At 62.6% G+C, this 12,345-nt stretch overlaps 1 protein-coding gene across 1 annotated transcript; it reads left to right on the top strand.

Annotated features, from left to right (window-relative positions):
* The first annotated feature begins 1,217 nt into the window (after window positions 1-1,217).
* On the top strand, window positions 1,218-5,499 carry LOC142593722 (scavenger receptor cysteine-rich type 1 protein M130-like). Its single transcript, XM_075712229.1, has 13 exons — window positions 1,218-1,269; window positions 1,371-1,688; window positions 1,780-2,097; window positions 2,175-2,477; window positions 2,555-2,869; window positions 3,073-3,381; window positions 3,460-3,768; window positions 3,854-4,222; window positions 4,351-4,470; window positions 4,606-4,701; window positions 4,838-4,921; window positions 5,070-5,204; window positions 5,384-5,499. Exons 1-13 carry the CDS (start codon window positions 1,218-1,220, stop codon window positions 5,497-5,499), a joined length of 2,844 nt encoding a protein of 947 aa, XP_075568344.1.
* Window positions 5,500-12,345: the final 6,846 nt, after the last annotated feature.

Genomic DNA, 12,345 nt, shown 5'->3' with positions numbered 1-12,345 from the left:
CGCTCACTCACTCCCCCTACCCTGATGTCATGGGGGAGAGAATTGGGAGAGTAAGAGTGAGAATAACTCCTGGGTCGAGATAAGCACTGTTTAATGACTGAAATAAGAGAAAGTAAAATACTATTATTAGTAGTAATAATAACAATATAATAATAATAATTATAATAGAGAAAGCAAGTGATGCCCAATGCAATTGCTCACTACCCGATGACCGATACCCAGCCAGTTCCCGAGCAGCAATTGCTTTGCCCCGGCCAACCCCCCCCAGTTTCTATACTGCCATGACGCTGTATGGTATGGAATAGCCCTTGGGGCAGTTTGGATCAAATATCCCGGCTGTGCTCTCTCCCAGGTTCTTATGCCCCTGGCAGAGCATGGGAAGCTGAAAAGTCCTTGGCTGGCGTAAGCAGTACTGAGCAACAACTAAACCATCAGCGTGTTATCAACATTATGCTCATACTAAATGCAAATCACAGCACTGTGCCAGCAACTAGGAAGAAAATTAACTCTATCCCAGCCGAAACCAGGACACGGGGGAGCCGTGTGCGGTCGATGCTGACGCCGGGTCCCTGCCTGGGGGGAAACGGCCTCCTTCCTGCCTGCGCTGCGAGGCGAGTGCCCGGGCACACCTGCAGGCAGCGGGAGCAGCGCCGCCATGTGCTGCCGGCCTCCGCGAGGGGCCAGGGATGTGCCAGCTGCAACCGCCGCAGCGAGCCTGGGCGCTGCTTTCAGCTCGGTGCCCACCCGGGGGCTCCTGGCACCCCCGGGGAGGAGGGGAGCGCCCCAAGGATGGGTGCCGGTGTACCGGGGTGTATTGGGTATGCTTAGGGCAGCTCTGTGGAGGCTTTGGCAGATTTTGGGGTGAATCCTGTCACCATCAGCACCGTGCTCTTGCCAGGCTCTGGCAGCAGGGTCAGCCCCATGGGGGGACACGCGTGGGAAGGGCCCATGCTCCTCATGGCGGTGGCAGTGGCCTGGGGGGCTGGCTCCCCGCGGGCACATCCGGGCACCGACCCACCGTGGTGAGGTGTGTGACGCCAGAAGCGGAGCCAATCTTCATATTTGGGCACGGAGAAGATTATTGGAGGCTGGGGCCCCGTCAGCTGGGAGATAACCCACCTGATAACAGCTCAAAAGGTTCTGCCACCTCCATTGGCTCCCAGCTGCGGCGCTGCCTATATATCACCCGCCCCGCGCCGGGGGTCTGGGACGTCAGGATGGTGCCTGTCGGGGTGCTGGGGCTGCTCCTGTGTGTGTGGCTCTGCAAAGGTGAGAGCCAGGGAAGGGGTCCAACCGTAGGGGAGGGGTCAGCTGTGGGGCAGGGACCCCCGTCCAGCCCCACGCTGGGCTCAGCACCCTCCTTGCCGCAGGCACCGGGGAGCTGCGGCTGGTGGATGGCAGCGGTCGCTGTGCCGGGAGGGTGGAGGTGAAACACGATGGCGAGTGGGGCTCCGTCTGCAACTACGATTTCTTCTGGGAAGCCCGTTGGGCTACTGTGGTGTGCCGGCAGCTGGGCTGTGGGCCAGTGGCCAGGTCGTCCCCCTACGCCCCGTTTGGGCAGGGCACCGGCAGGATCTGGCTCCAGCCCTTCTGCCAGGGCAATGAGGCGATGCTGCAGGATTGTCCCAACTACGGCTGGGGACAGCACTTCTGCGGCCATGAGCGGGACCTGGGGGTGACCTGTGCAGGTGAGGTGGGGAGGCTGGCCATGCCGGGACAACCGCCGTGTGCCGGGGCATCCCCCGGCAGGGCTGAGGCCGTGCTGGTGCCCTGGTGCAGAGGCGGTGGAGCTGCGGCTGGCGGCTGGCGGGAGTCCTTGTGCTGGGAGGGTGGAGGTGAAGCTGCGAGGACGCTGGGGATCGGTGGGAGACCCCAACTGGGACATGGAGGACGCTGAGGTGGTGTGCCAGCAGCTGGGCTGTGGCTCGGCTGCCGGTGCCTACCCTGCCAGCACCCGCTTTGGCAAAGGGGACGGCCCTGTCAGCCTGGCTCTGATTGACTGTGTCGGGAGCGAGACTGCTATCTGGGACTGCAAGATCGATGGCTGGGGACCCTACAGTGGCGTTCACGATTATGACACCACCGTCATCTGCCAAGGTAGGAGCTGGGTGGTGGGGGACACGCACCGGTCCCGGCACATCCGTCAGCACTGACCCGCGCGCCTCTCCCGGCAGGGTTTGCCCGGCTGGTGGGCGGCGACACTGCCTGCGCCGGGCGGCTGGAGGTGCGTCGGGGCCGAGCGTGGGCCAGCGTCTGCGAGGACGCCATGGACATGAAGGCCGCCCAGGTGGTGTGCCGGGAGCTGGGCTGCGGCGTGGCCCTGGCCGTCTCTGGCACCGGCTGGTTTGAGGCGGGACCGGGGCTGCTCTGGGAGGGGGGGTTCGAGTGCAGCGGCACCGAGCCCCTCCTTGCCAGCTGCGCCCGGCGGCCGCCGCGCAGCCAGGCCTGCACCAGCCATGCCAGCATCATCTGCTCCCGTAAGCGCTGGGGCCGCCGGCGGGTGTTGGGGGAGTCCCCACCGCGTCGTCCCCCCCCAACGCCCTTTCTGCCGCAGCCTACACGGCTTTCCGGCTGGCGGACAACAGCTCGGGCTGCGCCGGGCGGGTGGAGGCGGAGGCGGCGGGCACGTGGGGGTCCCTCTGCGCCACCGGCTGGGACCTGCGCGACGCCCACGTCCTCTGCCACCACCTGGGCTGCGGCCCCGCCGCCGCCGTGCCCCCGGGAGGCTCCTTCGGCGGGGGGCACGGGCCGCTGCGGCGCGACGCCTTTGGCTGCGTCGGGAGCGAGCGGCACCCAGGCGAGTGCCCCACGGCGCTGCTGGGGGAGCCCGCCTGCCCCCCCGGCCACGCCGCTGCCGTCAACTGCTCAGGTCTGTATGGCACGTGCCGGGAAAAGCCTGAAGGGGCTTTTGGGACAGCCGAAAAGTTGGGGACAGAGGACACAGGGCCGTTTTGGGGTGAGGGGAGGGCTGAAATGGGGCCCCGCCATCCCCTCAGAACCCTCCATCCCGTCAGGGCCCCTGCGGTGCTGGTGCGGCAGCCTCACGGCACCGCACCACCGGGCATTTTGCAGGCATTGCCGCGCCCCTGCGTCTGGTGGAGGGGGAGAGCCGGTGCGATGGGCGTCTGGAGGTGGCCGCAAGGCCCGGGGCCTGGGCCCGCGTGCTGGCGGGGCTGTGGGATGCGCGGCGTGGCAGCGTGGTGTGCCGGCAGCTGGGCTGTGGCGTGCCGGAGAAGGTCTACAGCGTGGCGGGCTCGGGCACTGTGGGGCTGCAGGGGCTGCGGTGTGCCGGCAGCAAGGAGCAGCTGGCCCAGTGCAACGTGTCGGGGACAGCCGCCGCGCCGGCCGTCAGCCGCGAGGAGGTGGCCGTGGTGTGCTCGGGTGAGTGTCCCGGGCAGGGCCGGAGGGTGCCGGCACGGTGAGCGGCCGCCCCAGCCCGGTGCCCTCCGTGCCCTGCAGGCAGCCGGCAGGTGAGGCTGTCGGGCGGCCCCGGGCGCTGCGCCGGGCGGGTGGAGGTCTACGTCAATGGCAGCTGGGGCACCGTGTGCCAGGAAACCTGGGACCTCCGGGACGCCAGCGTCGTCTGCCGCCAGCTGGGCTGCGGAAGGGCGCTGGCGGCACCCGGCTCGGCCCGCTTTGGTCCCGGCACGGGGCCGCTGTGGCCGCATGCCGGCGGCTGTGCCGGGACGGAGGCGTCGCTCTGGGAGTGCCCGGCCTCGGCACAGCACGGCTGCCGGCGCGGTGGCGGGGCGGGAGCTGTCTGCTCAGGTCAGTGCCGTGCGCCCCCAGCTTGGGGAGCAGGGGCAGCGGGATGGCGCGGCCGTGCCGTGACCCCCCGCACACCCCCTTGCAGAGCAGCTCTCCCTGCGGCTGGCGGGCGGCAGCGGCCGCTGCAGCGGGCACCTGGAGGTGCTCCACAAGGGCACGTGGGGCCGCGTGTGCGCCAACGGCACCAGCCCCGCCACGGCCACCGCCGCCTGCCGGCAGCTGGGCTGCGGGGACGGGGGGAGGCTGGAGGCCGCCCCTGCCCGGGACCCGGCCCCCGCCTGGCTGGCCTGGGTGGGCTGCCAGGAGGGGGCCCGCTGGCTCTGGCGCTGCCCCTCGGCACCCTGGCGCCTGCAGGCCTGCAGCCCCGGCGGGGACGCCCGCGTCGCTTGTGACGAGGACAGTGACGGCACGAGCGGGACGCCCAGCCCGTCCCCGGGGAGTCGCTGCCCGGAGGGTGCCGCTTGCACAGGTAGCTCTGCCCGTCCCGCCGGCCCCCCTGCGCCAGGCTGCCTGCAGTGCCCCTGCTCACGCCGCCTGCTCATGTCCCCGCAGGTGTCCCCAGCAGCACCAGCGCGGCGGCAGCGGCAGCATCGGGGAGCGTGCCGGTGCCCACGGTCCTGTGCGTGGTGCTGGGGACGCTGCTGTGCCTGGCCCTGGCTGCCCTGGCCGTGCAGGCGTGCCGCGCCCGGGCTCGGCGCCGAGGTGGGTGCCGGCGGGTGGGTGTTTGGGGGTGCTGGGGCGGCCCTGCCACGGGACGGCTCAGAGGGTGGGCAGCGGGTGACCCCAGTGCCACCCACGGTCCCCATGGCCCTGGCCGAGCACTGCCCATCATGCCAGGCCCCGGTAGAGCTGCAGACGCCGTCTCCGATGCCGTCTATGAGGAGCTGGACTATACCCTCATGCCCGAGTACCAGGAGGTGCCCAGTCGCTCAGGTCCGTGCAGACCCTCCCCGTGCCTCGCAGCTCTCCCGAAAGCTGGGGGGTCTCTGCCCCACGGCCCCATCTGCAGCACCGCGTCCCGCTGGTGCCAGCTTCGGTCACCCCCAACGCTCCGTCCTCCCCTGTCCAGGCTCCCTGTCCGAGGGGTCGGTGACGAAGCTGCCATATTACAGCGGGGACAGCATGGAGGAGAGCGAGCCCAGGGCAGCCCCAGGTAGGAGCCCGGGGGCAGGAACGTGGTCGACAGCAGCAGCCCCAGTGCCACCAGCACATCCCCGGTGGCGTGGCCGGAGCGGGGTGGCACAGCCAGAGCCCTGCCACGGCCTCCGCTTCACTGCCACCCACCCGCGTGCCTGTCCCAGGCCCCCCTGCCCAGCACGGCCCCCCGGATGGCTACGACGATGCCGCCGCCGTGCCACAAGAGTGCCCCGCTCCCAGCGCTGGGGACAGCGCCGACGGGGTGGCACGCAGGAGCTGGGGCTGTGTCCCACCGACAGGTGAGAGGGGCCACAGCCACCCTGTGCCCTGCAGAGCCACCTCCGCCGCAGCTCGGCTGCGCTGGCGGGCAGGCAGCAGGCAGCAAAGCCCCGGGGGCTGCGGCAAGAGCCCAGCCAGGCTCTGGCAGCAGGGATGCGCAGCAGCCCCATTAAGGCACCAGCCTTTGCTGTCCCCGAAGGTGGCAGCTGCCCCCCGCCAAGTCCCCCAGGAGCCACGAGGGACCCCGCGGCCCAGCCCCCGGGGGACACACACTATGACGATGTTGGCGTCAGCACCCTGGCCACGGCGCTCTGAGGATGCCCGGGCCACACCGCAGGACTCCCTGGGGACACGGGTGCAGGGGGCTGGGGCTCTGTCCCCAACAACGCGTGGCACACTGTGAATTTCTCTTGTTGTCTATTAAAACGCCAAACTGGCTGGAGACTCCCTTCCAGGGCTGGCACCTCGCTCCCAGGTACATGAGCCATCCCTCAGGGACGTGGGGCAGGAGCCGCAGCCACGCACGCAGCCCTGGGCATGGCGGGGACAGGGGGAAGGACGGGGCAGAGCACAGCGGGATGCCTGGCACTGGCCCCAGGCCCTTTCTGTGGCATCAAACACCCACGCAACTGCTCCCACCGACGGGCGTGGGGAAACGGGAGAGGGAAGGAGCCACTCTGGCTCTGCCCCGACCCCCAGCACACGCAGGCAGGACCGCGGCCCCTGTCCCGCCAGGACAAATCCAGCTCCTCCAGCCAGGGGCTGGTGCCCACCACGGCGGTGAGGTCCTCGCAGCAGCCGCTGCTGAGGCGGCAGTACCACAGCCTGCCGGGGACCCGCGCGAAAGACCCTCAGAGCTGCTCCAAGGGCACCGCGGTGCCACCCCACCACGGTGACGGTCCCCAGCCCGCTGCCACTGCTTTCCAGCTCCTCACCCTGGGAGAGGAGGACCGAGGGTCCCTGCCAGCCTGGAGGGACTTCTCTGGGGTACCTGCCCAGCCCTCCGCTCCACCCCGTGGGTTTGGCTGCCTGGGAGATGCCCACGGGTGCCGCGGGGATGCCCAGGGGTGCCGGGGCCACTCACCGCAGCACACGCAGGCGGCAGCTGGGCTGCTGCAGCCCCTCGCAGAGCAGGCGCACGCCGCCGTCGCCCAGCGTGCCGTCGCCCAGCTCCAGCTGGGACAGGCTGGGGTGTTCGGCCAGGAGCGCCGCCAGTGCCGCACAGCAGCTCTGCGACAGCCCGCACCACTGCAGCCTGCGGGGAGAGCGCAGAGAATGGGTGGGCTCGTCACACCTGCCCGGCTGGTCAGCCAATCAGCATGGAGGGACCACACCCACCCTCTGTATGGCCAATCAGCATGGAGGAACGGCACCAATCATAGAATCATAGAATCGTTTACGTTGGAAAAGACCTTTAAGATCATCCAGTCCAACCATTAACCTACACTACCAAGTCTACTCTAAGCCAATCAAGGGTAGACCAGACTAAACCATGTCCCAAAGTGCCACATCTACCCGTTTTTTGAGCACTTGCAGGGATGGGGACTCCACCACCTCTCTGGGCAGCCTCTTCCAATTCTTGACCACTCTTCCCGTCAAGAAATTTTTCCCAATATCCAATCTAAACCTCCCCCAGCACAGCGTGAGGCCATTTCCTCTCGTCCTGTTGCTAGTTACGTGGGAGAAGAGAACAACACCCCCCTCACTGCACCCTCCTTTCAGGCAGCTGCAGAGAGCGATCAGGTCTCCCCTCACCCTCCTCTTCTCCAGGCTGAACACCCCCAGCTCCCTCAGCCGCTCCCCACCAGCCCTGTTCTCCACACCCTTCACCAGCTCCGTTCCCCTTCTCTGGACACGCTCCAGCACCTCAATGTCATTCTTGAACTGTGGGGCCCAAAACTGGACACAGGATTCCAGGTGCAGCCTCACCAGTGCAGAGTACAGGGGGACGACCACTTCCCTGCTCCTGCTGGCCACACTGTTCCTGATACAAGCCAGGATGCTGTTGGCCTTCTTGGCCACCTGGGCACACTGCCGGCTCATGTTCAGCCGGCTGTCGACCAACACCCCCAGGTCCTTTTCGGCCAGGCAGCTTTCCAGCCACTCTTCCCCAAGCCTGTAGCGTTGCATGGGCTTTTTGTGAGCCAAGTGCAGCACCCGGCACTTGGCCTTGTTGAACCTTATAGAGTTGGCCTCAGCCCATTGATCTAGCCTGTCCAGGTCCCTCTGCAGGACCTCCCTACCCTCGAGCAGAAAGACTCCTACCCAATTTGGTGTCATCTGCAAACTGAACCGCCAGCTTCCTTAGGAGAATGCTGTGGGAGACAGTGTCAAAGGCTTTGCTAAAGTCCAGGTAGATGACACCCACAGCCTTTCCCTCATCCACTTGGCACGTCACCAGGTCATAGAAGGAGATCAGGCTGGTCAAGCAGGACCCGCCTTTCATGAACCCGTGCTGGCTGGGCCTCATCCCCTGGTTGACCTGCACTTGCCTGTTGAGTTCACTCGAGATGAACCTCTCCATAATCTTCCCTGGCACCGAGGTCAGGCTGACAGGCCTGTAGTTCCCTGGGTCCTCCTTCCGGACCTTCTTGGAGATGGGTGTCACGTTGGCAAGCCTCCAATTATCTGGGACCTCCCCTGTTAACCGGGACTGCTGATAGATGATGGAAAGTGGCTTGGCAAGCTCCTCCGCCAGCTCCCTCAGTACCCTTGGGTGGATCCCATCCGGCCCCACAGACCTGTGAGTGTCCAGGTGGTGTATAGAATCATAGAATCATAGAATCATCTAGGTTGGAAAAGACCTTTAAGATCATCCAGTCCAACCATTAACCTACACTACCAAGCCCACTCTAGACTAATCAAGGGTAGACCAGACTAAACCATATCCCGAAGTGCCACATCTACCCGTTTTTTAAACGCCTCCAGGGATGGTGACTCCACCACCTCTCTGGGCAGCCTCTTCCAATGCCTGACCACCCTTTCCGTAAAGAAATTTTTCCTAATTTCCAGTCTAAACCTCCCCTGGCGCAGCTTAAGCCCATTTCCTCTTGTCCTATCGCTAGCTACCTGGGAGAAGAGACCAACACCCACCTCACTACAACCTCCTTTCAGGTAGTTGTAGAGAGCGATAAGGTCTCCCCTCAGCCTCCTCTTTTCCAGGCTAAACAACCCCAGTTCCCTCAGCCGCTCCTCATAAGACTTGTTCTCCAGACCCTTCACCAGCTTCGTTGCCCGCCTCTGAACACGCTCCAGCACCTCAATGTCTTTCTTGTAGTGAGGGGCCCAAAACTGGACACAGTATTCCAGGTGCGGCCTCACCAGCGCCGAGTACAGGGGGACAATCACCTCCCTGCTCCTGCTGGCCACAGCATTCCTGATACAAGCCAGGATGCTGTTGGCCTTCTTGGCTGCCTGGGCACACTGCTGGCTCATGTTCAGCCGGCTATCTACTAACACCCCCAGGTCCTTTTCGGCCAGGCAGCTTTCCAGCCACTCCTCCCCAAGCCTGTAGCGTTGCATGGGCTTGTTGTGACCCAAGGGCAGCACCCGGCACTTGGCCTTGTTGAACCTCATACAGTTGGCCACGGCCCATCGATCCAGTCTGTCCAGGTCCCTCTGCAGGGCCATCCTACCCTCGAGCAGATCGACACTCCCACCCAATTTGGTGTCGTCTGCAAACTTACTGAGGGTGCACTCGATCCCCTCATCCAGATCATTGATAAAGATATTGAACAAGACTGGCCCTAAAACAGAGCCCTGGGGAACACCGCTCGTGACCGGCCACCAACTGGACTTAACACCATTTATCACTACTCTCTGGGCTCGGCCACCCAACCAGTTCTTTACCAGGCGAAGAGTATGCCTGTCTAAGCCGTGAGCTGCCAGCTTCCCGAGGAGGATATTATGCGAGACGGTGTCAAAAGCTTTGCTAAAGTCGAGGTAGATGACATCCACAGCCTTTCCATCATCTACCAGGCGGGTCACCAGGTCATAAAAGGAGATCAGGTTGGTCAAGCAGGACCTGCCTTTTGTGAACCCATGCTGGCTGGGCCTCATCCCCTGGTTGACCTGTACTTGCCTGTGGAGTTCGCTCAAGATGAACCTCTCCATAATCTTCCCCGGCACCGAGGTCAGTCTGACAGGCCTGTAGTTCCCCGGGTCCTCCTTCCGGCCCTTCTTGGAGATGGGCGTCACATTGGCAAGCCTCCAGTCATCAGGGACCTCCCCTGTTAACCAGGACTGTTGATAGATGATGGAAAGTGGCTTGGCAAGCTCCTCTGCCAGCTCCCTCAGTACTCTCGGGTGGATCCCATCCGGCCCCATAGACTTGTGAGCGTCCAGGTGGCATAGCAGGTCATTAACTGCTTCCTCCTGGACTATGAGGGCTCCATTCTGGTCCCTATCCCTATCCTCTTGCTCAAGGGCCTGAGTACCCTGGGGATGACCGGTCTGGCTGTTGAACACAGAGGCAAAGAAGGCGTTAAGTACTTCAGCCTTTTCCTTGTCCTCGGTGACAATGTTCCCCCCCACATCCAGCAAAGAATGGAGATCCTCCTTGGCTCTCCTTTTATTGCTGATGTACTTATAAAAGCATTTTTTATTGTCTTTTACAGCACTGGCCAGATTGAGTTCTAGCTGGGCTTTTGCCTTTCTAATTTCCTCCCTGCAGGACCTAACAAGATCCCTGTACTCCTCCTGAGCTGCCCGCCCCTTTTGCCAAAGGCGGTAGACTCTCCTTTTTTCCCTGAGTCCCCGCAAAAGCTCCCTATTCAGCCAGGCCGGTCGATTTCCCCTCCGGTTGGTCTTACGACACACGGGGACAGCCCGCTCCTGCGCCCTTAAGACTTCCTTCTTGAAGAGGGCCCAGCCTTCCTGGACCCCTTTGCCCTTCAGGACCGCCTCCCAAGGGACTTTCCCAACCAGGGTCCTGAAGAGGCCAAAGTCTGCCCTCCGGAAGTCCATGGTAATAGTTTTGGTGCCCCTCCGCTTAGCATCACCCAAAATTGAGAACTTTATCATGTCGTGGTCGCTAAGCCCGAGACGGCCTCCGACCTCGACATTTCCCACAAGCCCTTCTCTGTTGGTAAACAGCAGGTCAAGCGGGGCACCTCCCCTGGTAGGCTCGCTTACCAGCTGCATTAGAAAGTTATCCCCCACATGCTCTAGGAACTTCCAAGACTGCTGCCTCTCTGCTGTGTGGTATTTCCAGCAGATGTCTGGCAAGTTGAAGTCCCCCATGAGAACTAGGGCTAGCGATTGCGACACTTCTGCCAGCCGCTTATAGAATGCCTCATCTACCTCTACATCCTGGTTGGGTGGTCTATAGCAGACTCCCAACAGGACATCCGCCTTTCCAGCCTTCCCCCTCATCCTTACCCATAAGCATTCCACCTTGTCATCACCACTGTCAAGCTCTATGCAGTCGAAACACTCCCTAACATACAGAGCCACCCCACCGCCTTTCCTACCCTGCCTATCCCTTCTGAAGAGCTGATAGCCCTCCAGTGCAGCACTCCAGTCATGAGAGTCGTCCCACCACGTTTCCGTGATGGCGACTATGTCATAGCCATCCTGCTGCACAAGGGCCTCCAGCTCCTCCTGTTTGTTGCCCATGCTACGTGCATTGCTGTACATGCACTTAAGCTGGGCTGTCGATTTTGCCCCCAATGTTGCCATGCCGCCCCTGGGCTCCTTACTAGCGGGCCTGTTTATATCCCCTTCCCCCTTCAAACCTAGTTTAAAGCCCTCTCAATGAGTCCCGCCAACTCTTGGGCGAGAATCGCAGGTCGTTAACTGCTTCCTCCTGGATTATGGGGGCTTTGTTCTGCTCTCCTTCCCTGTCTTGCAGCTGCGGGGGCTGAATACCCTGGGGATAACTGCTCTGGCTATTAAAGATTGAGGCAAAGGCGGCATTGGTACCTCAGCCTTTTCCTCATGCTTGGTGGCAATGTTCCCCCCCCGCATCCAATAAAGGACGGAGATTCTCCTTGGCTCTCTTTTGGTCGTTAATGTATTTGCAGAAACATTTTTTATTCTCACTTACAACAGTGGCCGGAGTGAGTTCTAGCTGGGCTTTTGCCTTTCTGATTTCCTGTCTGCATGACCTAACGAGATCCCTGTACTCTTCTTGAGTTGCCTGCCCCTTCTTCCAAAGGTTGTAAACTCTCTTGTTTTCCCTGAGTCCCGCCAAAAGCTCCCTGTTCAGCCAGGCCGGTCGTCTTCCCAATCCACCCATTGCAGGGTCAATCAGCATGGGGGGACCACACCCACCCACCACCTGGACAAGCAGCATGGAGGAACCACACCACGTAATACTCACCCTCCAGGCACCGCCCAGGGCTTTGAAGAGCTGTTGGCCTCATGGTGGTGAGCAAGGAGGACTCGGGGAGGACAGTCTTCTTCAACAAGCTCCTCAGGGTGGTTTCCAGCGCCTTCACTTCCCTGGGGTCAGAGCTCAGCTCATCTTCAGGCTGAACCAAGGAAAATCCCAGGGCCTCGAAGCCATCAGAAAGGAACAGGATCTTCTTCTGGTCATCCAGTATCTTCCCAGCTGGCGCCCAATTGTGAGGGCAGCGCTTTGAAACCACGTCTGCCACGCTCGCTTCCTTGGTAAAGGCAAGGTCTTTACAGTCTATGCAGAAGATGTACTCACACTGCGCGCAGAGGCTCCCTTCCACCCACTCTACCATCTCCTTCTTGACCATCATCATCTTCCCCATCCCCGGGGGCCTCCACCAGCACCACCACCTGCAGCGGTTGCCCATCAGAGGCAGAGTCATTCCCAAGCACAGCCCCATTCCCCAGGACCTCCTCAGCAGCCCCACCACACATCCAATATGCCAATGGGACACTTGTTTCAACGCTCAGGGCCTTCTTAAGTGTGGCAGAGGCAAGAAGGACACGGTCTGGGATCATTTTGGGCCTCTGCTCAATTGGGAAGGTCGTTCCCCTCTCCCGATGGACCATCCTCATCCATCAAGGCCTGCTTTAACCAGCCTGCAATCCTCACCCACCCTGGGAGCAAATGCAATTGCCTGGGGCCACCCGCAGCCTCTGTCCCCCTCTGCTCGTGGCCCTGGGCCCAAAGGCAGCGTGCCTGGGCTCCTGGGGATGCCTCTGCCTGCAAAGTGCTACCAAGCAGGAGCTCTGCAGAGATGT

This window comes from Pelecanus crispus, chromosome 6 (genome assembly GCF_030463565.1).
Source record: "Pelecanus crispus isolate bPelCri1 chromosome 6, bPelCri1.pri, whole genome shotgun sequence".
Classification (NCBI taxonomy): Eukaryota; Metazoa; Chordata; class Aves; order Pelecaniformes; family Pelecanidae; genus Pelecanus; species Pelecanus crispus.
This window is presented reverse-complemented; position numbering and strand designations above follow the sequence as displayed.

What these genes read in the sequence shown, in the direction of transcription:
- LOC142593722 (XM_075712229.1), top strand. Translation starts at nt 1,218, where the DNA reads ATGGTGCCTGTCGGGGTGCTGGGGCTGCTCCTGTGTGTGTGGCTCTGC. An exon ending in TGCCAGCATCATCTGCTCCC is followed by an intron (nt 2,478 to 2,554) that starts GTAAGCGCTGGG and finishes TTTCTGCCGCAG; the next exon opens with CCTACACGGCTTTCCGGCTG. An exon ending in GGAGGTGCCCAGTCGCTCAG is followed by an intron (nt 4,702 to 4,837) that starts GTCCGTGCAGAC and finishes TCCCCTGTCCAG; the next exon opens with GCTCCCTGTCCGAGGGGTCG.